Raw genomic sequence first — 27034 nt, 5'->3', positions numbered from 1 at the left:
CTTCAGAGATATGCACGAGCTATTACTTTCATCCATCAGGCTACTCATATTATGAGACTTAACAAAATTCATCACTGAGAACAAAGATTCACAAGCGTATGTGGATGAAACCAAAACACTGGCCGGATCTAGGAAGGCAGGGAGAGTTAAGGCAGAGGCATTGAAATTGCTCTTCCCCTCTCTCGTCAATCCATGTCTATGGTCTTTAAGATAACTTGTTATGTAAAATTATTTATTTATCTAAGATGCACCTACACTGAATTTATCTGAAAAATAAAAAAGTCGATATTAAGAAAAAAATTGTAAATGGAAGATAAGAGAGGGTTTTGCGTGCCAGCAAAAGTTATTGGCATGCCATTTTTGGCATGCGTGCCAGGAGTTGCCCACCCCTGTACTAGAGCATAGTCCATAAGAGTGATTCATAAATAGGATTATCTTACTATAAAGTTGTTGATAAATATAATTTGTTTAATAATTTAATTAAATTGGTAGAGTTGACAGTTAACATTTTTTGAGAACTTATCATGTACTAGGTAGAAGCACTTCTACATATCAACTCTCTGAGATATGTGCTATTATTCTCATTTTACAAATAAGAAATTAGAATAAAAGAGGATAAGCCACTTGAGCATGGTTAGACAGCAAAAAATTTCACAGCTGAATTTCAAACCTAGGCAGTCAGACTCCAGAACCTTAAGCACCATGCTTTAAAAAATACCCAAGAATGGTTGACTGAAAAAGTGATTTGGGGGGAATGACTCTTTTACTAACATTAATAATACTACAAAAAAAAACAGGCTTTTTAAGTTCTGAAATGTTTATATTTTTAATCACATATAATATTAATTTTATCATTTTCTTTGATAATAAGAAAACATTATTTATCTGTAAGGTCATCTTAATAAAATCTTGTTAGACTTAAATGTGCCTTGATTTTATTTTTAGAGAAGTTTTAGGTTTATAGTAAAGATTAAATAGATAATCCCATGTATCCTTTCTCTCCCCCCATCCCCGGCCCCCAACCAGTTCTCCCTATTATAAACATGTTGTATTAATTAGTATGGTACATTTGTTAAAATTGATACTGATACATCATTATTAACTAAAATCCATAGTTTATATTAGGATTATATTGTACAATTCTTTGGATTTTGACAAATATATAATTTCATGTATCTGGCATTACAGAATCATACAAAATCATTTCATTGCCCTAAAAATCCTCTATGCTGTACCTATTTATCTACCTATTCCTCCCTCCAAACTTTTGGCAACCACTGATATTTTTACTGTCTCTATAGTTTTGCCTCTTCCAGAGTATTGTCTTGTTAGAATATCGTACAATACATAGCCTTTTCAGACTGTCCTCTTTCACTTCGCAATAAACATTTAGTTTCCTTTATCAAGGCTTGATAGTTCATTTCTTTTTACTGCTGAATTATATTTTGTTGTTTGAAAGTACCACAGTTTGCTTATTCACCTAGTAAAGGACATCGTGATTTCTTCCAGTTTTTGGCAATAATGAATATAGCTGTTATAAATAATCAATGCGCAGATTTTTGTATGTACATAATTTTCAACTCATTTCAATCGTTTCAGTTAATGAATGGTATAGCAATGAAATGGTATTGCTGTATGGCATAGGAAACCTGGTTTAACTTTGAAAGAACTGTCAAATTGTCTTCCAAAGTGACTACCATTTGCATTCCCACCAGCAATGAATCCTGTTGCACCATACAACATTTGGTATTGTCAGCTTTTTGTGTTTAGCTATTCTAATATGTGTGTAGCGGTATTTCATTGTTGTTTTATTTTGCAGTTCCTTAATGAAATATAACATCGAGTATCTTTTCATATGCTTCTTTGCCATCTGCATATTTTCTTTGGTGAGGTGTCTGTTCAGATTTTTTGTCCATTTTTTAATTAAGATATTTGTTTCCTTATTGTTGAGTTCTTAGTATATGCTGGATACAAGTCTTTATTGGATATATGTTTTATAAGTATATTCTCCCAATCTGTGGCTTGTATTTTCATTCTCTTAATAGTGTCCTTCACAGGGCAGAAGATTTTAATTTTAGTGAAGTTCCACTTATCCATTTTTTTCATGGATCATACATTTGGTGTTGTAGCTAAAAACTCATAGATATATACAAGTTCACTCAGATTTTCTCCTGTTATCTTGAAGTTTTATAGACTTGTGTTTTGAGACTATGACCCTTTTGGGTCTATGGTCCATTTTAATTCATTTTTGTGAAAGATGTAAGATCCTTGTCTAGAATTATAGATTTTTCCATAGTGATGTCCAGTTGGTTCAGCACCACTTTTTGAGAAGACTATCCTTTCTCCATTGAACTGACTTTGCTCCTTTGTCAAACATTGCATATATTTGTATGGTTCTTTTTCTGAGATCTGAAGTCCACTGATTATTGTGTTTAATTTTTTGCCATTATCACACTATCTTGATTATTGTAGCTTTAAAGTAAGTCTTAAAGTTGGGGATGTTAATACATTTTTTAAAACTTAATGGAGGATTGATAATTTTAAGTTTTAAAAGTAGATTAGTTATTAATAGTCTTTATAGTACAGTATCTGGATACATTTTTGAAAGCAATAATTTCTTTGGATTATAATCAAATATTAATATTTTTCATTTTGCTTTACTGCATAAGTAGCTCCAACCTCCATTTTAGTGGCTACCATTTCTATGATCAAATTTGATCTTCATTTATTTTTTTTCTTGTAAAAGGTATGAGTCATTTTCCAAACTCTAAATATTTTAAACTATTATTCAGTCATCCACTTTTAAACAGTCATGTCTCTGATGCTTTTCTTACTATAATGCATACAAAAGGGATATCTCAAATAGGAGTACCCATTTGCCTTGGATATATTACAGGTAAGAGTTGGAAAATGGAATCTTTCTTGTTGCTAGGGCAGTTAACAGAATATAATCCATAATGAGTAGCTGTTTGTTATCTATATTATAGATAAATTCAGGAATTACACATATTTAGGTACTTCTAGGTGGATTTAGTTTTGCTTGCAAATAATATTTAAATGGATATACTTATATTTGTCTGGGACATTCATGAACTCCAAAGTGTTTCCTATTATCTAATAGTTTTTTAAGGGGACAATTCAGTTAAAATTAGAGTAATTAGGCATATAGCAGTCTCCTTAAATCTGGCATATCCTCACCTCCCTTTTTGAAACACCAGTAGTTTGGGAGTTATTATATCAAATCCATTCAAGTTCTGCTGATTTTAAGTAGCAAATATATATGAAGCATTTTAATTTTTTTTGAAATATATAATAGTATCTGCTCTACATAAGCAGGCAGGTTAGAATTTACCCAATATTACACTTTCCTTTAATTTTGGAATATATTTGCATTTTTTATAACTTCAGAGTTTGTTTAAAAACTAAAGCATGCATTGTGATGGTTATGCTGAATTATGGGAAATTAGACTCAATCATGTTTTTTTTTTAAACAGTTGTCTTCTCCCTCCCTCCCTCCCTCCCTCCCTCCCTCCCTCCCTCCCTCCCTTCCTTCCTTCCTTCTTTTCTTTCGAGAGGAAGGGAGAGAAAGAGAAACATCAATTTGTTGTTCTACTTATTTATGCATTCACTGGTTGATTCTTGTATGTGTCCTGATCAGAGATCGAACCCACAACCTTGGCATATTGGGACAATGCTCACCAACTGAGTTACCCGGCCAGGGCTCAAGCATGTTTTGAGTCATTCCACTTTCAAACATGGCTCACGGATTCATAAGGTCTCCTTTAAAATAAACATTTATGAATACCAAAAGATAGACTTTTTATTAAATGTATGAAATTTATATCATATAAGGAAGAACTTTTGGTTGTTTTGACAGAGAATTTTGATACAAAGAAGAATGAACTAACAAGACAGGGCTTTATGGATCTGAATCTAATGGAAGCTAATGATCGTGAAGGAGATCCTCGTGACCTTTGGGTAACTCTGCTCTCAATGGGCTACAATAAAGCTCTGGAATTAACAGAGGTAAAGCAATCTGAAAATTTTATTGTGGTTTTAATGTACATAATATTTTGCCCCATGAACTTTTTCCCGATACATGACTTCTAAATTGGGCACTGAAATTCTTGAACTTTAGCATATGAATGAATCCTGGGTGCAACGGCCCATTTTGCTAGTTTATGAAAATTCCTATTTTGAGCTGAAATTTAGTTACTACAAACATTCAGGAACAAAGGAGTTTGAACATATGATTGTAATAAAAAAATTATATTTCTTAATTGGTAATGGCTATTTGAGTTGCTAAAGTCTCATTTCCATGGGGAAACTCTTTGTCCCAACAGAATAAAGGCTCAGAATAAGGAGAATGTGTCTGTATGAAAACTGGAATTCTGATTTTTTGACAAAGGATGCTTCTTTGGCAGTGCTTCACTTATTTAAAGCACTGTGTATGTGTTAGCTATCATTATTATTTATTAACATGATAGGTACAGAAGTTGAATAAGACTTGTAATAATCCAAAGGAATAATAAAAATTAGGCCCTACTTCTTTTTTTATTAATATTTTTTTTATTGATTTCAGAGAGGGAGAGGGAGAAAAAGATAGAAACATCAATAATGAGAGAGAATCGCTGATCGACTGCCTCCTGCACACCCCCTATTGGGGATCGAGCCCGCAGTCGGGGCATGTGCCGTTGGCCGGAATCAAACCTGAGACCCTTCAGTTTGCAGGTGGATGCTCTATCCACTGAGCCAAACCAGCTAGGGCTAAGTCTTACTTCTTAAGTTCTATATTTTTGTGTTAGGTTTAAAATAAAAAATTTAAGAGTTTCAGGCCACAAATTAGATAACTAGTTTTGTTTATATTCTTAAAATTAAAAATAGTTTATGTTCTTTCTATATATAAATCATCTTAGGGCAACATTAACACCAACAAATTTTGAATTTGAGTGTATTGAGACTTTGGTTTAATTCTTAGTTTTGATATTATTCAAAATCCCTCATAAACCTGTTTTCTGAAAAGTTTTCTATACTTTTTTGTTGTTATTAATAACTAGAGGTCTGATGCATGAAATTTATGCAAGAGTAGGCCTTCCTTCCCCTGGCTGCCAGCTCTGGCACCCAGGACCTGGGCTTCCTACTGGCTGCCAGCAGGTAACCGGGACCCGGGCTTCCCTTGCAGCTCCAGCTTTGTCTGGGAGGATGTCTGGTCTAATTAGCATATTGTGTTTTTACTATTATAGACTAGAGGCCTATTGCACGATTCGTGCAATAGGCCTACCTTCCCCTAGCTGCCGGCACCAGTTTTCCTCCAGCACCCGGGACCCAGGCCTTTGGTCCGGCCACAGCAAGGCTTGGGTTCTCCCCTCTGGCTGCAGCGAGGCTTGGCTTCTCTGCTGCGGCCGCAGCAAGGCTGGGCTTCTCTGCTGCAGCTGCAGCGGAGAAGCCAAGCCTCTTCAGTCTTCAGTCTTCAGTCTTCACTCTGGCTGGAGCCTTCAGTCTTTGCTCCATGCCTGTGTATGCAAATTAACCACCATCTTTGTTAGGTTAATTTGCATAGTCACTCTGATTGGCTGGTGGGCATAGTGGAGTGACACCAATTTGCATGTTACTCTTTTATTAGTGTAGCTAGGAGGTAAATAGTTACAGTTACTTTTATATCCTACTTTAATCTAACATTCACTGAACCCCACATTTTAACCATGTTACAAAATCAGAATCTAATCTATGAATAATATTGCATCTGTTGTACATGTTTTCACTTAATAGAGAAATTAGTTGAGTAATTTAAAATATTTTATAGCATTTACTGATGTCATGGACCTTTGAAATCATAGGCAAAAAGGATTTTTGAGATAAAACTTTTTAAACTTAAAGTTTATTCATTTATTTACTATACTAGTAGCCCGGTGTACAAAAATTTGTGCACTTGGGGGTGAGGATGAGGAGTGGGGCCAGACCCCTCAGCCTGACCTGCACCCTCTGTCATGTTCTGGGACCTCGGCCACTCCTGGCCTAGGCACAGGCCTACAGGCTTGGGCAGCCTGGCTCCCAAGGCCCCAATTTATCAAGAGAACAAAGTCGGCGTTAGTTACAGCCCTCACAGAACCCAGTACACTGCATCTGTGCATACAACTGCCTCATTCATGTGCCTGCTTCGCCCTACTGAATTACTAACATCTTGAGGACATAGCTCTGTCTTATCCTGCTTCACCTTCAGTGCCTGGCCTGGTGCCATGGACCTGAGAGGGTTTGCTGAGTGAGTGAATAATGAGCGAGTGAATGAGTGAATGAACGAGCGAGTAAATGAATGAGCAAGCAGCTACCAGCGGGGATAGTGCACACTCTGCTCTGAGCTGCCTGACGCCAACCCCGGGAAGTTCCCGCCCTGCTCCCAGTGGCCCCACTCTCCCCTCCCGGCTGCATAGTTCGTGCAGTGCAAAGGCTGCCTGGGTGTGCGTTTTGGCAAATCAGTGCATTAGCACCTGCCAGCCTGGGATCCCAGCAGAGGGCCGTTTGTGGGCATGGCCAGTGGCAGATTGGTGCATTAGCACCGGTCAGCCGGGGATCCCCCCCAGGGCCGTTTGTGGGCATAGCCAGTGACAGATCAGTGCATTAGCACCTGTCGGGAGGGGATCCCCCCCAGGGCCATTTGTGGGCGTGGCCAGTGGTAGATCGGTGCATTAGCACCTGTAGGCTGGGGATCCCCACTGGCGGGCTGTTTGTGGGTGTGGTTAGTGACTGATTGGTGCATTAGCACTAGTCAGCCGGGGATCCCCCTGGAGGGCTGTTTGTGGGCGTGGAAGATCAGTGCATTAGCACTTGTCGGCTGGGGATCCCCCCAAGGCCGTTTGTGGGCGTGGCCAGTGACAGATTGGTGCATTAGCACCTGTCTGCCGGGGATCCCCCCCCTGAGGGCCATTTGTGGGCGTGGCCAGTGGCAGATCAGTGCTTTAGCACCTGTTAGCCAGGGATCCCCTGGAGGGCCATTTGTGGGCATGGCCAGTGGCAGATCAGTGCTTTAGCACCTGTCAGCCAGGGATCCCCTGGAGGGCCGTTTGTGGGCATGGCCAGTGGCAGATCGGTGCATTAGCACCTGTAGGCCGGGCATCCCTGCTGGAGGGCTGTTTGTGGCCGTGGCCAGTGACAGATCGGTGCATTAGCACCTGTCCAGGGATCCCTGCTGGAGGGCCGTTTGTGGGCGTGGCCGGTGGCCGAACGCTGGGGTTCTGCCGCCAGCCCTGGGTTTTTTCCCATACGGGCCGCCTGCCACCGGGGTCGCAAATAGCAGGCCCGGATGGCAGCGGGGCAGGCAGGATGGCGCTGTCCCGCCCTGCCTACAGTATGCAAATTAGCCACCATCTTTGTTGGCGGTTAACCGCCATCTTGGCTGGTGATTAATTTGCATATCTCACTGATTAGCCAATGGGAAGGGTAGCGAAGTTACGGTTAATTACCATGTTTCTCTATTATTAGATAGAATAATATATTCACATCATTGGAAATTCAAAAGGTAAAAATATATATTCAGTGGAAATTCAAAGGATGATGAGACGCCCCTCAGTAAGTGAAATAAAAAGGCAAAACAGAATTGATTGCTTACTGTAAGGGAGAGCTATGTGGTTAGTTGCATTCTATCCACACAGAGCAGAATTCTCATTTTATTATAGGATTTGGGGGAAGCATGGTTACTCAGGTAAGACTGTTGATTGATTGGCACTTGGCAGTGTATTTATTGACATGAATCTGTCTCTGACTGCTTGACTTTCAAAAGTGAGGAGCTGACACCAGTTGGCTTACAAAACTGTGTTCATTGAGATGACTTGTTGCAGATCAGTTGAATAGGTTTAAACCAGTTCTGGTGACTATTCATTACCATGAAAACACAATAATTGTGTTTTGTTTTGTTTTCATATGTTTGTAGGAACTTTTTTTTATCCCAGCCTCTCCTTTTGATTTTCATCCAGCTAATGCTGTGGAAGAAGTTATCAAAGATTCCCCCAACCACTGTTGTTGATTTTTTTTTTTAATCATTTCATCTGTGGGGATCTGATTTACAGTTTGTGCATTTATCATGATTTCATCCTGCTTTTGTGTTTAAGTCATCTGTTGGGACAATACTATACAGAAGCATTTTAAGACACTGGACAACATTTAAACTCTGACACAAAAAAGTATAACTAGGAGTATTATAAGAAGGGACTGGAGGGCACTCCAGAATCATGACCCTAGATTTTCCAAGTTTGGCCAAGATAAGATCCAAGGACCTCCAGAGTCTTCTTGGTATAACATTTCATAGTTAGCTCTTTTTTAAAAGAAAAATATGGGGTTTTTTTATTTCAGAGAGAGGAAGGGAGAGGGAGAGAGAGATAGGAACATCAATTAGAGAGAAATATCTATCAGCTGCCTTCTGCATACTCCCTATTGGGCAAGTACCCTGACGGGGAATCCAACAGAAGACCTCCTGGTGCATGGTATCACACACTGGCAACCAACTGAGACACATCCACCAGGGTATAGTTAGCTCTTCTAATGAATTGTAGATGGTTTTACTTGTAGTGTTAATCCAGGTACAACATGTACTATTAGCATTCGTACAGACCCTCCCTGTTTGATCAAGAGAAAATCAAGTCTTTTTTATTATCTGTGACTGCTTGAGTTAATTTAAGCTGGTTTGTTGTACCCATGGGACTTAGACTATATTAATTATTTTGTCAACCAACATGAAGGAAAATTTTTTTTATGACTACCTGGAGTGGTGTAACTACTATGAATAGGATCACTATATTCCGGAATCTTTTTCCAGAAAAATTTTATTCTTTGGGAGTGTTAGGAAACATAACTCATTGAGGGTGTTGGAGAGTCATACTCTTGGGATGGCCTAGCTAATAGGTGTACACAAAAATTAATCTTGGTTCAGGGTTGGCATTAAATAGTCTGATTTCCACATTACCTGCACAAGAGATGTAATTATCCTTAATGGAACTCTAGGTGTATTGTTTCATGGTGTAACAGTTTGTACTTCTCATAACTCAAACACATTTTCCTTAAAACCTAGATTTAGGCAGGTTATTATTACCAATAAGGAGAACATGATAGGTCACAGTCAGACATGCACTCTATTAAATCTGTAAAGGGTGCAACTTATGTTCCCATGATCTTGAGCAGAAGCTGCTTACTTAATGATCATGTGCTTGTTCAAGAGTTTTAGGTTAATTCTATGGACTCTGCTTCTAAAGGCTCTGTAGAGAACCTCCCTTTAGGATATTTAAAGAATGTACCTTTCCAGTTATTTTATGGCCTTTTTTATTTTTCTACAGGTTTGGGAATGATAAAGACAAAAATGTTATTTTGTTTTTGTTTTTTAATATATTTTATTGATTTTTTTACAGAGAGGAAGGGAGAAGGAGAGGAATAGAGAGTTAGAAACATCAATGAGAGAGAAACATTGATTCAGCTGCTTCCTGCACACTCCCTACTAGGGATGTGCCTGCAACTAAGGTACATGCCCTTGACCGGCATCGAACCTGGGACCCTTCAGTCCGAAGGCTGACACTCTCCTCTTAGCCAAACCGGTCAGGGCAAGACAAAAAGGTTTTTGTGTAAGGAGTAAACCCTTACATAATCAAAATTCATGAATTATTATTCCAGTTAAATGTGTTCTTCATCACAGAACCAATAATTTGGAATGTCCTAGGCAGTGATGATGATTGTGGCTTTTCAATAGGGAAATATTTTGACCCATTCTGAAAATAAATACACTGTTAAGTAGTAGCACATATTCATACAGCATAAAGGGAGAACCTACTATATAGAATCAGTTTGGAAATGCTTAGAGTCTTTTAGAGCATATGCTCAGTTCATGTACCACAGTTTTCCAGGTTATTTATATACTAGAGGCCCAGTGCATAAAATTCATGCACGGGTTGGTTCCCTAGGCCTGGCCCGCCATTAGGGCCTATCGGGGCCTTCCTTCCCCCGACTGCCAGCTGCTGGCCAGGGCCTTCCTTCATTCTGCGCCACCCCCCGATGGGCAGCGCACGTCATAGCAAGCGGTCGAACTCCTGGTCGGCTGAACTCCTGAGGGGACAGTTTGCATATTAGCCTTTTATTATATAAGATAGATAAAGCATGGACTAACCACATCCTTCATTATCCTAGGAAAGTTTCCTTAGTGTTTAATATTATAGCTTATTTATCTTTATTGGAATGAGCCGTTTCATAGAGGATTTTATGTAGCGTCCAGATGGCCATTCTGGGGCCACATGTGTATTAAAATCTGATGGTACTCAGTGTTCTTCTCAGAATTTCACAGGCCACATTTTGTGTTCCTATGGTTGGAATCCTTGAACTTCTCCGTAGATTTGTTTTATATTGTTGTTGTTGTTGTTTTATATAAGGACTTTAGTCAAAGTGATCTGTTTAGTTTTTTTCAGCAAAAGAACATCCAGTCTATAGAAAAATCATATAAAAGTTTATTGGAGCCAAATTTTGAAAAATTCCCAGGAGCAAAATCTTAACAGATTAAGAAAATGCTCTGGAGAATGGCAGTTTGCAGCTAATTTTATACATTAGAATAAAAGGAAAAGTCATAAGGAGGGTTACATGAAATCCTTTGGTGGTAGATTAAGGGTGCAGAAGAAAACAAAGCCAGGAAATCTCTAGGATTGGATAAAAAGCAAAACAGAGAGACACATACATCTTTTACATTGGTGGGAACAGGATAGTTAATCTTTAACATTTATAGTAGATAGTGATGGAATTTAGGGAACAAGATAGCAAGGAAGAGTTTTGTGGATCATGCTCTGGTTCCTGTGGTTTTGTCTTTGAGGGGTCTAGCAAAGAAAATTACTCTGACATTTCAAAGGTATGCTATCCTAGATGCATAAGAACAATGAACACATTGTTACAGTTTTTTTCTTGTGATGAAAACTTCTAAGATCTTCTCTCTTAGCAACTTTCAAACACACAAAATAGTATTGTTAACTATAGTAATCATGCTGTATATTACATCCCCAAGACATTTATTCTTTAACTGGAGGTTTATACCTTTTGACCACCTTCAACCCATTTTTACATTCACCCTTCACCCCCCCACCTCCAGCAACTACGAATCTGTTCTTTGTGTATCCATGAGGTTGTTGTTTTTTTAAATATTTCACATATAAATGAGATCATGCTTTATTTGTATTTCTCAGTCTGACTTATTTCTCTCATATAATGCCCTCAAGTTCCATCAGTGTTATTGCAAATGGAACTATGTGTCATGATGGGTGTTTATTAGACTTATTGTGGTGATCATTTTTCAATATACACATATATAAAATCAGTATGTTGTATACCTGAAATTAATATCATGTTAATATAATGTTATATACTTATGTTATATTTTAATATAACATATTATATGTTATTAATATAATGTTATATGTTAATAATATCTCAATTTAAAAATGCCCCCTCCAAAAAAAAGAACAATGGACAGAGCTCACTTAAGGTAATGTAAGGGAGCTATAGGCCTAGAACATGATTAGCTGCTATGACCTGCCCAGTCAAGAATTTGTGATCTTGTGTGGCTGGTTACTTTTAGTCACTGAGCTTGTCAGGCCTACCATGTGGCCCCTGAGTTTGTCAGGTTTACTTCATAGCCCCTTTTTCGTTTATAGTATAGTAATATATTAAATGTATTTTTATAGTATTTCTAAAGTGCTTTTATAGTATTTCTCATATAGTACTTTTAAAGTATTTCCATAATATCTGTAATATAGTATATTAGTAGCTACAGAACTTCTTTTACTTTGAGTCTTCTGGCTTGTTATATGCTTCCTATATTAACTTAATAGAATAAAGAGAATAGGTAAATAAAAGATTAAGCCCAGGAACAGGAAAAAATAATATAGTTATAGGGCAGCTTTTTTTTAAAGCAGATATGATTTTATTTTTAAAATCTTAGAGAACATATCTTCAACAAACACCTTTTAAGATTTTTATTTTCTGTGAATCGTTAAATATGGACACTTTTTGGTGGAATAAAACAGGTAACCAAGATTTGGAAATGGCAAAATAATACCAGAATCTGTTTAGTAATAAAAAAAATAAAGCTTTAAAATTTCACAATCATTTTTGTAATTATTATAAATAATACTGTTTCAGAATTCTACATTCTGAAATATTTTCACCACCCAATCACATATTAGGTAGTTGCAACAACTCTTGGCAGAATATATCCTATTTAATCCCACTTTTTCAATGAAGAAACTAAGTGTTATAGAAATTGACTTCCCCAGGTCATGTAGCTAGTAAATGGCAAAAGCATATTACAAACCAGGTCTTCTGCCTTCTAATTCAATGATTTTAAAATTGTATTGTCTTTATTTAAAAAAGGTAAGTTTGCCTGGCTAATGTTTCCCAGGGGTTAGAGCATTGGCACACACACCAAAGGGTCACAAGTTTGATTCCAGTCAAGGGTATGTACCCTTTTGGGTTGCAGATTCAATTCCTGGCCCTGGTCCAGGCACGTGCGGGAGGCAACCAGTTGTGTGTCTCTCTCACATCAATGTTTCTCTCTCTCTTTCCCTCTCTCTCTCTCTCTCTCTCCTTCTCCCTCCCTCCCGCCCGCCCTCCCTGTTTTCCTTCCACTCAGTCTAAAAATCAATGGAAAAAATATCCTCGGGTGGTGAAGATTAACAACAACCAAAAAAGATAAATTTGTTATGGTGAAGGTCATAATCATTAAGATATATATTTTTAATTTTAGTAAAAATGTGTATCAATGCTCAACTAACTTCAGGCTTTTATCTTTTGTCCCCCAAATAAAAAGATGACCATCAGTATGTATAAATTTACTTACTTGTTGAATAATTATTTTTTGGATGCCTATATGTGATAAACCTCTAATAAACAGGCACTGAGAATTCAATGATGAATAAAATTGTCAAAATTTCTTTCCTCAAGGAGAATAATTAATTAAATACAAAAAAATCATTTCAAAAGTGGTTTGAAAAAAATAAGCTAGAGGTCAAAGTAAATAACAGGAGGGAAATGAAGGAGATTGGGAAATAAGAGCAGCTCTCTCTGCAGAGGTAACTCTTAAACTTTAACCTGAGGAAGAAGGAGGAGGTACCCATGTAAAAAGATGTGAAAGGATCTTCCAAGCAGAGAGAACATTACATATAGGGAAGTGGGGGGGAGCAAAAGTAGGTTTGCAGTTGTTCATATGGAAAATAATACAATCCTATCTAATAAAAGGGTAATATGCAAATTGACTGTCACTCCATCACAAAGATGGCGATGCCCAATCCCCTCAGCCCCGCCAGAGTCCCCCAGTCCTGGGGGGGTAGCTGCTGTGGCGACAAGGCAAGCGTTCTGCCCCAGCCGCGGAGAGCCTCTGGGCAGTGGGCGCGGAGCAGCCAACCCCAACAGAGAGCAGAGAACCATGGGGAGTGGGCCTAAGCCATCAGGGCTCCCGGATTGGAGAGGGCTCCCCTGAGGGCTCCCAGATTGGAGAGGGTGCAGGTCGGACTGAGGGATCTGCCCCCCCCCCCGTGCACAAATTTCATGCACCTGGCCGCTAGTAATTAATAAATAATAATACAAGGATACACTCTTGTTTTGTGTGCTCACAACTATAAACCTACTTTGTCCCACCCTGTATTAGGGCTGTAACATAGGAATGAGCTTCAATTGTTATAGAGCAGTGATGGCGAACCTTTTTAGCTCGGCGTGTCAGCATTTTGAAAAACCCTAACTTAACTCTGGTGCCGTGTCACATATAGAAATTTTTTGATATTTGCAACCATAGTAAAACAAAGATTTATATTTTTGATATTTATTTTATATATTTAAATGCCTTTTAACAAAGAAAAATCAACCAAAAAGATGAGTTCACGTGTCACCTCTGACACGCGTGTCATAAGTTCGCCATCACTGTTATAGAGCCTGAAAGATCAGAGTAGCTGGAATATAGGGAGGCAGAAGATTGGGTTGGATGGAGAGGCAAAGGCAACTTGTGGGCTGTGGTAAAGACGGAAAGGTAAACATTAGAAAAATCCATTTCCAAAAGCACCAAACATTTTTAGGCCTTGGATTTTAAAGGTGCTTTTACACTAACTTTGAACTGTTGGTTTGTTTTTATACATTTAGTTCTTTTCAGTATTCTTTATCCACCTCTTAAATTTCATTTGTAAACATAATTCCTTTAGAGCCCTTTGATGAGTTATTTCTATGCCCTTAAAGTTAGAAAAGGGTATTAAATAAGTAATATTACACGAGTTAGCTTTAAAACAAATGGAAGCATGGTACAATGGTTCAAGGAAGTGTTACTGATTTGCTAGAGGTTATAGTTTTCTTTCCTTTTCTGTGAATATTATCCATTAATATGCTAACCCAAAATCAGAATTTTATGTTTTTTTATCACTAAATTTAAAGTACTAAACTTTTCTTCTAAAAGCGTATCAGAAGGACAAGCTAGGAAGTGTAGTGTATCTTCTTAAATCATATGATAAACATATTAATAATAAATTTATTTAAATTCTGTCAGAAGGCTAAAATAAGGTTTGCTTTTTCTTTTATATCAGGCATGCCCATTTGTCATCGATATCTATGCAGACAAATGCAAGCCAAGAATTAAAGCTGTCCATATGGAGCCATGCAGTGGGCAACTTGAGAAGGCCATTTGCAAATCTGTCCTTGACAAAGGCGATGCCAAAGTAATGGATGGTTATGAAAATATTATTGTACATACTCATAAGCGTGACACCTGGATAACTTCTGTTATTGAAAACAAGGTATCAGTTATGAAATGGTTCTCATGACTGCAGTGTTTACTAATATTTTCCATCTTCTTTCTTAATTTATTTTTACACAGTAATTAAATGTCCCATTACATTAATAATATTTATAACTAGAGGCCTGGTGTATGAAATTCGTGCATGGGTAGGGTCCCTAGGCCTGGCCAGTGATCAGGGCCAATTGGGGCCTTCCAGCTGCTGGCCAGGGCCTTCCTTCACTCTGCACCGCCCCCTGCTAGTCAGCACATGTCATAGCGAGCGGTCAAACTCCCGGTCTCCTGGTCGAATTCCTGCAGGGACAACTTGCATATTAGGCTTCTATATCTATAAAAAGCCTGTGGCCATAACGCCATAACGACCAAAGACTGGTCACCAGGAGATGCATGGATCACCTCTTGATCCCGCGGCCCACAGGCTCCTATCGCAGCAAGGCAGGTGGTTGGCGGGCTGGGCTGCAGGGCAAAGAGGGCATGGGGGATGGGTGCCAGGTGGGCAGGGGCAGGGAGCATGGCGCAGGTCCCCAGGTGACTAGCAGAGGTGCTTCTGCCGCGGGGGGAGGGTCGGGGGCGCGTGCAGCTGGCGGCGGGGGGAGGCGGCATGTGGGGGAAGGGTGTGAGCTGGGAGACGAATTGAAGCAGAAGGTAAAAGCTGTTACTAAGGGAAAGAGCCAAACAGTTCAGAGCAGCCAACGACTCAGACACTCAACACTGGGGAGAGAGGAATGGGGACCAGTCAGGCACAAATGAACTCGTGAGGCCCACAATGGCGGTGGCAGCGGTGGAGTCTGGGGTCCCGCCGGCACGCGCGGCTGGTTTGGGGTACCGCTGGCGGGCTCAGCAGGTCTAGGGTCCCGCCGGTGGATGCTCCGGAGGGAGTCTGGGGTTCCTCCCACGATGGCGCGCCGGAGCGAGTCTGGGTCCCACGCAATTTATCGCCCTGGGCCTCTAGTTTATATATAAATTATCATGCAAATTGTCCCCACAGGAGTTCGACTAGGAGACCGATTGCTCTCTATGACGTGCGCTGACCACCAGGGGGCGGTGCCGAATGAAGGAAGGCCCTGGCCAGCGGCCAGCAGCTGGGGAAGGGAGGCCCTGGCCGGCAGCCAGAAGGCCCCGATTGGCCCTGATTGTCAGCCAGGCCTAGAAACCCTACCCATGTATGAATTTCGTGCACCAGGCCTCTAGTATTTAAATAAAAGCTCTCTTTTATTAAGGCATCACACAGACTACAAAATGAGAAAACTGACTGACAGAGATCAGAGGATCTGTCTGAATTTTAAAAGGAAAATTAAGCATGGTGTTTTGTCCATCTATCACAGCAAAAATGTTATTTTAGCAAAGTAATGGAGACAGTGACCTTGTTTCCATGCAAAACCCAGAGTAAATGACTTTGTACATTCAGTCAGCTCCACTAATAGCAACAACTACAGAAAGTTGGAAAATATATTCAGCAAGCTTCTTGAAGCCAGATAATCTATCTTATACATAAACAGTGTATTTGGTTTGGAAGTATTACCTGTATTATGGATGCAAGGACAAAGCAGAAGCAGTTTTCTTTTCAATTCATCTTGATGTCAACCTTTTCAATTGACTTTTTTGGCGGGGGGGGGGGGGGGGGCGGGGGAGGCCTCTGAATAAAGTTTTGTTTCCTTTTTTTTGGTCTTTTTATTTATTTATTTATTTAATTAATTTATTTATTTTTATTGCTTGAAGTATTACAAAAGTATTACATATGTCTCCTTCCCCCCTCCTCCCTTGACATTCCCTCAGCCTCCCCTACCCCTCAGTGGCTTGTGTCCATTGGTTATGCTTATATGCATGCATACAAGTCCTTTGGTTGTTCTCTTACTCCCCCCCCCCCCCCACCCCCAAACCCTCCCCGGCCTTCCCGCTGTAGTTTGACAATCTGTTCGATGCTGCTCTGCCTCTGTATCTATTTTTGTTCATCAGTTTATAATGGTGTTTATTATCCATAAATGAGTGAGATCATGTGGTATTTTTTATGTATGTTTTACAATATCAATAATAGATTAGAATAATAGTATGTGTATATAAATTAAAATACATGTACATTTTACATATGTACTCAAAATTTTGTTATTAATATTTTTTAACTTTAAATAATTTTGAGCATTTTATTATTAATGTATATTTTTTTACTTTAAATATTTTTCAATTTTTCAATTACAGTTGACCTACAATACTACATTAGTTTCAGGTGTACAACCAATAACTAGTCACCATATCACTTATTAAGTTTTCACCCAGATAAATCTGGTACCCATCTGATACCATACATAGTTATTGCAATATTATTGACTATATTTCATATGCTATACTTTACATCCCCATGACTGTTTGTAACTATCTATTTGTATTTCTCAATTCCTTCACCTTTTTCATCTATTCCCCTAACCCCTGCTCCAACCTTAAAGAAGACCTTTTAACATTTCTTGTAATACTGGTTTAGTGAAGCTGAACTCCTTTAGCTTTTTCTTGTCTGGGAAGCTTTTTATCTGTTCTTCCATTCTGAATGATAGTTTTGCTGGGTAGAGTAATTATGGTTGTAGGTCCTTGCTTTTCATCACTGAATATTTCTTACCAATCCCTTTGGGCCTGCAAAGTTTGTGTTGAGAAATTAGCTGACAGTCTTATAGGAGCTCCCTTGTGGGCAACTAACTGCCTTTCTCTTGCTGCTTTTAAGATTCTCTCTTTGTCTTTTACTTTTTGCATTTTAATTCATGTGTATTGGTGTGGGCCTCTTTGGGTTCTTCTTCTTTGAGACTCTGTGTTTTCTGGACTTATATGTCTATTTCCTTCACCAGGCAAGGGATGTTTTTTGTCATTATTTTTTCACATAGGTTTTCAATTCCTTGCTCTCTCTGTTCTCCTTCTGGTACCTCATGATGTGAATGTTGGTATGCTTGAAGTTGTCCCAGAGGCTCCTTATACTATCCTCATTATTTTTGGATTCTTTGTTTCTGTTCTGATTGGGTGTTTTCTGCTTTCTTATCTTCCAAATCTCTGACTTGATCCTCTGCTTTATGTACTCCACTGTTGATCCCCTGTAATGTATTCTTCATTTCAGTTAATGTATTATTCATTTCTGACTGGTTCCTTTTTTATGTTATCTAGTTCCATTTTTATGTTTCCTATCTCTTTGTTGATGTTCTCACTAGTTCATCTACTCTTCTCCTAAGTTCATTGAGAATTCTTATAACCAGTGTTTTGCATTCTGCAGCTGGTAGGTTCCTTGTCTGTTTTGTTTAGTTCTTTTTCTAGAGTTTTGTTCTGTTATTTTATTTGGGGCATGTTTCTTTGTCTCCACATTTTAGCAGCCTCCCTATGTTGGCTTCTACATATTAGATAGAGCTGGTATGTCTCTCAGGCTTGGTAAAATGACTTTATGTAGTAGGTATTCAGTAGTATCTAGGGCACAGCTTCCCTCCCTGATCACCAGAGCTGGGCACTCCAAGTGTGCCCCCTGGGTCTACCCTCCTGTTGTAGTTGAGCTTTGATTGCTGTTGGTCCATCAATTGGAGGGATTTACCCTTGACTGGCTGCAAGGACTGGTTGGAACCAGAGTGAAGTATCTTCTCTGCAGGGGCCCAACCCACAGAGCAGGACTTACTTCTGCAGGGTTCTGATACCCACTGAATTTTCCTCTTGAGTATTTCCTCTTGTGGAGGTGGTTCTGGGGCCTCCTGGGAAGTGCAGGCCAAGGTCTACCGCCACCTGTGTGCTGCCCGGGGCCATCAGGCATGAGCTACAAAGTGGTGTGAAGATGATTGCTACTTGTGCTGAGTTTGGAGGTGGTCATGAGAGGTCAAGCTGCCAACCAAGGCCGGTTGCTACAAGTGCCAGACCTGGGGCCACTTAGCAAGAGGTTTGTGTCACCCCAAGGCCAGATGCTGCTTCTTTGAGAGGTTTTTGGAGAGTTTAAAGCATGAGTCAAGACAGGCTGTTTGCATGGAAAAGCCACTGGAAACAGTTTGGGTGGGCCCACAGATTAGGCGGGACTGGGTCTCATGGAATTCCCTGGGCTGGGTGAACAGTGTGGGCCAGGTTAAACTATAAAATATTGAGGGAGGGGGAGTGGGGGAAGGAAAGGGCTGGGAAACAGCATGCAAAGAGAGGAGAATCCTGGCATCTTCTGAGGATGTAGAAAAGAACATTCTATTGGAGTGGAGGTTCTTGAAAAATAGTGTAAAGGCTTGAGATAATTGTTTTTCTCTTAAAATATTATTAAAGCAAATGTTTGGAGATTTATACAGATAGAGCTTTATTTGGCTATAAAATAATTAGTTTGTTAATAAAAGTCTTCACTCAAACACAACTATTTTAAATAATAGATATCGTGTTTTGAAGCAATACAGACAAAGACTTTTGCTTAACTCTTTACACAAACATTGCAATATCAGAAATCCTATAGACTATCATTTTACCAAATTAAGAATATTCCACTGTCCATAACCTATTTTTATCACACCAGTTATTTCTAGCTTTGGCCATCTTCCCTGCTAATATTGATATTGCAGGTCAAGAGAAAATATGCATACATTCTTAAAGTCAAAGACACAGTTTTCTAGAAATTATAAATTTTCATAAACCCTTGCTCAATATGGCTGGGTTTTCTTTTCTTCTTTTTTTTTTTTCTTAGAACTGTTGGTTTATTTTTTTTAGTTCCTGGGTGATATTTTCATTATTTTTATTTCTGCCATAAATTTCTTAAAGGGTTTAAGATTTGACTGAGTATTGAGTCAATGTGAGTAGTATACATTATGTAACCAACTCTCCTAGTCAAGTAAGGGCCACTAGAAAGTGTAAAACGGTCTCAGCTTTCCAGGATTTTATGGTCTAGTTGAAAAGACAAAATTAATACTCTTAAAAGAGATCTGAGAATAATTAAGTGTTAAGTAATGCTGTACTAATGCTATGTGCAATAGTCTACTGTATTTTTATCTCTTATAATTGATGTTTGGACTATAGAAGTTGGGAAGGATTTGTGATGAGGAGAAAAGGGGACTGTGATGTGGGATTTGAGCAGGTGGTGTGGGATTTAAAAGATAACTAGGATTTAGATTTGCAGAGAGGCAGTCTTTAGACGCAGGGGAAACAGTGTAAGGAGAAATGTGAGAAAGGGTTAATATAAAGTGTTGCGGAAAGCGTGAGACTATCTGCTTTGCAGAAACAGAGATCTTTATTTGGAAGAGTATTCGGAAGATAAATACATTGATAGAATGGATCCAGATTATATGGGGTAGGACAAAGGTAGGTTACAGTTGTGAGTATGCAAAACACAGTTTATTTTTTGTATTATTATTTATTAACTAGTGGCCCAGTGCATGAAATTCGTTCACGGGGGAGGACGTGTTCCTCAGCCTGGCCTGCACCCTCTCCAATCTGGGACCCCTCAAAGGATGTTCTATTGCCGGTTTACAGGGATTGGGCCTAAACCAGCAGTCGGACATCCCTCTCGCAATCTGGGACTGCTGGTTCCTAACCACTCACCTGCATGCCTGCCTGCCTGATTGCCCCCAACTGCCCCCCGCTGCCAGCCTGCTGGCCCCCAAATGCCCCCCCACCAGCCTGATACCCCCAACTGCCCCCCCTGCTGGCCTGCTCGCCCCCACCTCCCCTCCCCACTGGCCTGCTTGCCCCCAACTGCCCCCCTGCTGGCCTGCTCACTCCAAACTGCCCCCCCCCCGGTATCCTGATAACCTCCAACTGACCCCCACTGATGGTCTGCTTGCCCCCAACTGGCCCCCCTGCCGGTCTGCTTACCCCCAATGTCCCGCCCCCCACCAGCCTGATCACCCACAACTGCCCTCCTCTCTTGGCCTCTAACCGCCTCTACCTCGGCCCTGCCACCATGGCTTTGTCCAGAAGAACGTCCGAAAGGTCTCCTGAAAGGTCTCCCAGTCTAATTAGCGTATTACCCTTTTATTAGTATAGATAGAGGCCTGGTGCACGGGTGGGGATGGCTGGTTTGCCCTAAAGGGTGTCCCGGATCAGGGTGAGGGTTCCCTTGGGGCATGGGGCGGCCTGGGCGAGGGACCTGTGGTGGTTTGCAGGCTGGCCACACCCCCATGGGGTGAGGGTCCCCGCTGGGGGGCATGGTTAGCCTGGGTGAGGGGCTGAGGGCTGTTTGCAAGCTGGCCACACCCCCTTCAGAGTGGGAGGTCTCTGCTGGGGTGCCTGGCCAGCCTGGGTGAGGGGCTGAGGGCTCTTTTCAGGCTGGCCACATCCCCTTCAGGGCTGCCATCTTGGTTGGCAGTTAATTTGCATATCGCCCTGATTAGCCAATGGGAAGTGTGTCAGAGGTACGGTTAGTTACCATGTTTGTCTATTATTAGATAGGATTATTTTATTATTTTCCATACAAACAATGGTAACCCTACTTTTGCCCCACTCCGTATGTTACCTTGAAAAAGAGGTGAAGGCATTTGGATTTGATTAAATAAGCTAGAGTCCCCAGCTAGTAAATTGCAATCTTCAAATGGGTCATAAAGCCTTGGAAGGTGATTCTGAAAATCCATCATGTTTTCCTTTCTGCCCTCTATGTTTTATTGGGATTACAAGGGTAGAAGGGAGTCACTACCTTACCCCACTTCCTCTGCTCTGCTATAACTTATCATTTCTCAACCCTCTACATCCTTTTCCCTCAAGGAAAATTAAACTTCCTTCACTAAAATGAAGTCATAATAGTTTAGAGTTCACAGTGTATGAGGCACTTAACATATATTAACAGTTACTTTTCACAACAACTCAATGGGGTGAATACTATCCCCATTTTACACACAAGGAAACTGAAGCACAGGGATGTTAATTTACAAAAGGCCACACAGGTAAGTAGCAGAGGGACTGAGAAGTGAATCTGAGTTGTCTGTTACACTACCCCTCGGTAGCCATTAGGGAGTGATTGCAGTTCTATAGCAGGGGAATACTTTGACTTGAATTTCTCTCACTTCTCAGCTCCTTTCTGCTGTTTCTTCTTCCTATCCATCCTAGAGGCCATCATCTATTATCTCAAGTATCATTTCTTCCATAAGGTCTTCCTTGATACCCCAGTCTCAGCTAATGTTTCTGTATTTCTATAATGTCTTCCATGTGTCCGTAGAACCCTATGAATACCTCTATCACAAGACTTACACAATGCCTTATAATTACCGTTTTCTTTATCTGCTTTATTAAAGACAGAACTAACAACTTATCAAATCTTTTTTATAGTCAGATAATAAAGTGATTATTCACATCAACAATGAACTAAGTAAAAACTGCATAAACAACAGAGGACTCAACATATTTGCAGTAGAAGTGGCACCCAAATCTGCAATGGTAATGCATTGTTTTCTAACTAAAGCTTTCTGTTTTGTCAATTGGAAAATTTTTTTTTGCTATAATGCTATGAATAAATGTATATATAAAATGAAGTGGAGAGTTATTTTAAGTTTGGTATTTGTATTAGTATCATCTTATATTAGGAGATAGGAGACTTGGTTCTAATCACTTACCCTTTCTGTTCCAGTCTATTTAAGTGTAAAATTAATATATCACCAGCTCCAGGTACTTCATAAAGTTAACATAAAGATAAAATGATGTACATGAAAGCACTTTTGAACATCATATACAAACACAAAGCAGTATTAATAGTATTAGGAATTTTGATAATCCACAATACTTTTATGTATATTATTTAGATTTTCCAAGGTAACCTGAAGGAGAAAATGCTTCTGAGTTTTAGGTAACCAGCTAAGTCAAATCAGGAACAGCTGGGTTCCAGTGTTAGCAGAGCTCTGGGTTTCTGATTTAGCCAGGAGTTCAAAGGCAGGGACAGATCAGTAGATGCTGAAACTAGTCTAAAGAAGGGAGACAGGGAAAATCTTTCTATTCTTACCCTTTCTTTCTCCATACTCTCTGTGAAATCCTAGAACATTCTAGAACAGGATAAAGGAGATTTTTTTCAGTTATCCCAGTGAGGATTTTATAAAATGTTGTAGGTAATGAGGAAAGGATATTTACTCCCCTTTCCACCATCCTTCTTTATATACCTTCACAAACACCAGTTCTCTTCAAGTAGAATTTAGTCTGTCTTATTCTGTTAGACATCAGATTATGGACTGCAAGTCCCTGCTAAAGATAAATATTATAGAATTTTATAAGTACAGGGATATTTTTTACATAGAGTCTAGAAATGTCCTATTGAAAAATTAGCGCAAAACATCAATATGTAAAAGGAAAGTAAATGCTCTCTATTTTTATACGCAGGTTTGTCAACATGTAATGCCTCTGGATGAACGACAAGAATGGATATATAATTGTGTATATTCCCTTATATCTTAATCTTAAATACCATTTCTAGGAAATAATTCTACACAAGACTATCAGACAAAGAAGAATTATTTCAGGTTTAGTATGGTATCTGTTGATCAACTAAATGCTATTCAATTTCACTAATATACATAAATAATCTAATTTGTATGTATTTACATTTCCTCCTATATTATATACTTTATTATTAAAATATAAATAACTTTTAAATGTGTGGCTTTATTTAATGGTAAATCTGGGCACATTTTATATATGAATAGTAAATAAAACTAAAATTATAGGTGAGCTTTTAAAAAGTAATAGTTGGACGCTCAGTATAGGTGGTCATGGCCGCAGCCGCTGGGCGTGAGGAATGTGTGGCGTGAGCACGATTGCTGCCTCCTCTGCCTGCAGGAACCCGTCGCTGAGCCGAGGCACGCTTTCCACTCACATTGCGCAGTTGTGCCCACCATGAGGCGCCTGGGCTCCGTGCAGCGGAAAATGCCCTGCGTGTTTGTGACCGAGGTGAAAGAGGAGTCCTCCACCAAAAGGCAGCATCAGACATTTAAAGTTTTGGCAACTGAAACTGTAAGTCACAAGGCATTATTAGATGCAGATATATATAGTGCAATTCCAACAGAAAAAGTGGATGGAACATGTTGTTACGTTACTACCTACAAAGGTCAGCCATATCTGTGGGCTCGATTAGATAGAAAACCTAACAAACTAGCTGAAAAAAGATTTAAAAATTTTCCACATTCAAAACAAAACTCAAAAGAATTTTTTTAAATTAATAAATCTTTATTGTTCAGATTATTACAGATGTCCCTCTTTTTCCCCCCCATATCTCCCCTCCACCTGGTTCCCATCCCACCCCATGCCCTTACCCCCTGCCATTGTCCTCATCCATAGGTGTAAGATTTTTGTCCAATCTCTTCCTGCCCCCCCCCACTTCAACCGTTCCCCCCATGAATTGTCAGTCCACTGCCTTTCTATGCCCCTGCTTCTATTATATTCACCAGTTTATTCTGACTTAATGTTTAGGTTCACTAGTTGATAGGTATTTATTTGTTGTCACTTTGTTGTTCATAATTTTTATCTTTACCTTTTTCTTCTTGTTCCTCTTCTTAAAGAATATCCTTTAGCATTTCATATATTCCTGGTTTGGTGGTGGTGAACTCCTTAAGCTTTTTCTTGTCTGTGAAGCTCTTTATCTGACTTTCAATTCTGAATGATAGCTTTGCTGGGTAAAGTAATCTTGGTTGTAGGTTCTTGCTATTCATCACTTTGAATATTTCTTGCCACTCCTTTCTGGCCTGCATGGTTTCTGTTGATCAATCAGCTGACAGTCGTATGGGTACTCCCTTGTAGGTAACTAACTGTTTTTCTCTTGCTGCTTTTAAGATTCTTTCTTTGTCTTTAGCCCTTGGCATTTTAATTATGATGTGTCTTGGTGTGGTCCTCTTTGGATTCTTCTTGTTTGGGGTTCTCTTCGCTTCCTGGACTTGTAAATCTATTTCTTTCATCAGGTAGGGGAAGTTTTCTGTCATAATTTCTTCTAATATGCTTTCAGTATCTTATTCTCTCTCTTCTCTGGCACCCTGATAATTCAGATGTTGGTACGTTTGAAGTTGTCTCAGAGGCTCCTTACACTATCTTCATATTTTTGGATTCATTTTTCGTTTTGCTTTTCCAGATGAATGTTTTTTGCTTCTTCACATTTCAAATCTTTGACTTGATTCTTGGGGTCCTCTAGTCTGCTGTTGAATCTCTGTATTTTATTTTTAATTTCAGTCAGTGTATGTTTAATTTCTGACTGGTCCTTTTCCATTTCTTTGGCATTCTCATTAAGATACTTGAAAGTCTCACTAAGTTCCTTGGAGGTCTCACTAAGTTCCTCAGAGGTTCGTAGAAGATTCTTGAGTAACCTTATAACTGTGGTTTTGAACTCTGTGTCCTCCATTAGTTTGCTTTCCTCCATTTCTTTCATTTGTGACATGTTTCTTTGTCTCCACATTTTTGGCTGACTGCGTGGACCCGTTGTGTCTATAGTGGAAGAACTTCTGTGCTGGAGTCACCCTTATGGAGCAGGACTTGCTTCAGTGGGGCTTTGGTGCTCACTGAGTCTGTTTCTTGAATGTGTCCCTTATGGATGTGAGGAGTTGAAATCTGGTATCTGACCAGGGGTACCCTGGTTCCTGGATCTCCAAGTCAACCACTGTGTGGGTCCACCCAGCAGGAGCTACAGCAATATCAACAGATTTCTCCTCTTTGTTTGGAATTTGGAAGTTTTGGAGCTCTCTGACACAGCTGTAGTTTTTTGGGATAGGCTGCAAAAACGCAGGTGGTTCCTTGCGCCACTGGCACAGCTTGGGCGGGGATGTAAATTGAGTGGGGCAGGGTCTCAGAGAATCACCAGGGCGGAGCAAACAGCAATGGTTGTCGTCCTCGACTCTGCAACTCCTCGTATCTCCGCGACTCCGACTCTGCGTCTCTGCGTTCCTGAGTCCCGCACCCCCAGGGCAACAATGGTCCCTGCGAGCAGCTCTGCGAGAAAGCCACCCTCGCTTTCCGACCTGCTGCAAGACAGTCCAGTTTCTCCCCGTAGGAGTCTGGGACCTCAGAATCTCGCCTTAAACGAGCTCAGTGCGTTCGAGAGCTTGTCTCCCCTTCCGATTGAAAAAAACCGCGCATCCAGGTGCAGCCCACCTCGCGCGCGCCTTCGTACCTCTGTTCTTGGCGCCTCTGCAGTCTCAATGTGCTTCTTTCTTTCCTTCTAGTTGTAGAACTTCCACTTGGCCAGCTTTCCCATGGTTCTGGATGATAGCTGTTTTGTCTTATAGTTGTAATTTCAGTGTTGTTGTGGGAGGCAGTACGCACAGGTTTATACCTTATGCCGCCATCTTGGTTCCCCCCTCAAAAGAATTTTTTGGAATGTTGAGGAGGACTTCAAACCTGTTCCAGAGTGCTGGATACCAGCGAAGGAAATTGAACAATTAAATGGAAATCCGATGCCTGATGAAAAGGGACACATTCCTGGGTGGGTACCAGTGGAGAAAAACAACAAGCAGTATTGCTGGCATTCCTTTGTAGTTAATTATGAATTTGAAATAGCCCTGGTACTGAAGCTTCATCCTGATGATTCTGGTCTTTTGGAAATTACTGCAGTGCCACTATCAGACCTCTTAGAACAGACGCTGGAGCTAATAGGAACAAATATTAATGGAAACCCGTATGGGTTAGGAAGCAAGACGCATCTGTTACAACTTCTTATACCACATGGAGCATTTCAAATAAGAAATCTACCTCCCCTGAAGCACAGTGATCTGTTGTCCTGGTTTGAAGGTTGCAGAGAGGGTAAAATTTAAGGAATAGTATGGCATTGCAATGATGGCTGTTTAATCAAGGTCCATCGCCATCATCTTGGTTTATGCTGGCCAATTCCAGATACTTACATGAATTCAAAACCGGTTATTTATTAACATGAACTTGAACAAACATGACTATGCTTTTGATACTGTCTATTTAATCATTTTTCAAAAATAGATCATCAGAAATTTAGTAGGCTCAAACTCCATGAATGGACTGGAAATGTAATTAAAAACCAGCTTTATTGTTGTTATATTTGAATCTTGAATATTCTGCCATGTGTAAAAGGTGAAAATATCTCAAGGTTCCTATTTATTGTTCAGTGTCTAATGGAGAAATAAGTCTTCTAACATTTGAAGAAATGAATTTTCCAGTTGGAAATATCTAGTCAAAGTCTTATTTAGAATCAGCAAATGAATTTTAACCTCTGGATTTAAAAATGTAAGTAATAGTAAGCTCCCCAGCTTGTACAAAGGGTTGGATTCTGTCCACTATAACTGAGTAGTAATTTAAAGACAACAATGAAACCAACAATTTTGGATCATTTACTTTCAAAATTAAATA

The 27034-nt window shown here is 39.8% G+C and overlaps 1 protein-coding gene and 1 pseudogene across 2 annotated transcripts in view; both read left to right on the top strand.

The window, feature by feature from the left end:
* The window catches only part of EFCAB7 (EF-hand calcium binding domain 7), a gene marked incomplete at its 5' end in the record, with an annotated part of 60397 nt that extends 37141 nt beyond the window's left edge, over positions 1-23256 (top strand). The window contains 4 exons of the mRNA XM_081087928.1: positions 3878-4026; positions 14577-14786; positions 22022-22129; positions 23060-23256. Coding sequence (XP_080944054.1) covers positions 3878-4026; positions 14577-14786; positions 22022-22129; positions 23060-23134 — 542 coding nt within the window. The 3' untranslated portion in view covers positions 23135-23256. The remainder of the gene's footprint in view (positions 1-3877; positions 4027-14576; positions 14787-22021; positions 22130-23059) is intronic.
* A 316-nt stretch (positions 23257-23572) lies between these two features.
* On the top strand, positions 23573-26730 carry LOC308515533 (RNA ligase 1-like; annotated as a pseudogene). The gene is made up of 2 exons: positions 23573-23880; positions 26025-26730. The product of its transcript is annotated as an RNA ligase 1-like (transcript).
* Positions 26731-27034: the final 304 nt, after the last annotated feature.

The sequence above is a fragment of the Myotis nattereri genome (assembly GCF_964212035.1).
Source record: "Myotis nattereri genome assembly, chromosome: 3".
Taxonomy (NCBI): Eukaryota; Metazoa; Chordata; class Mammalia; order Chiroptera; family Vespertilionidae; genus Myotis; species Myotis nattereri.
Note: the sequence above shows the minus strand (reverse complement) of the source record. Positions and strands in the feature narration are given on the sequence as shown.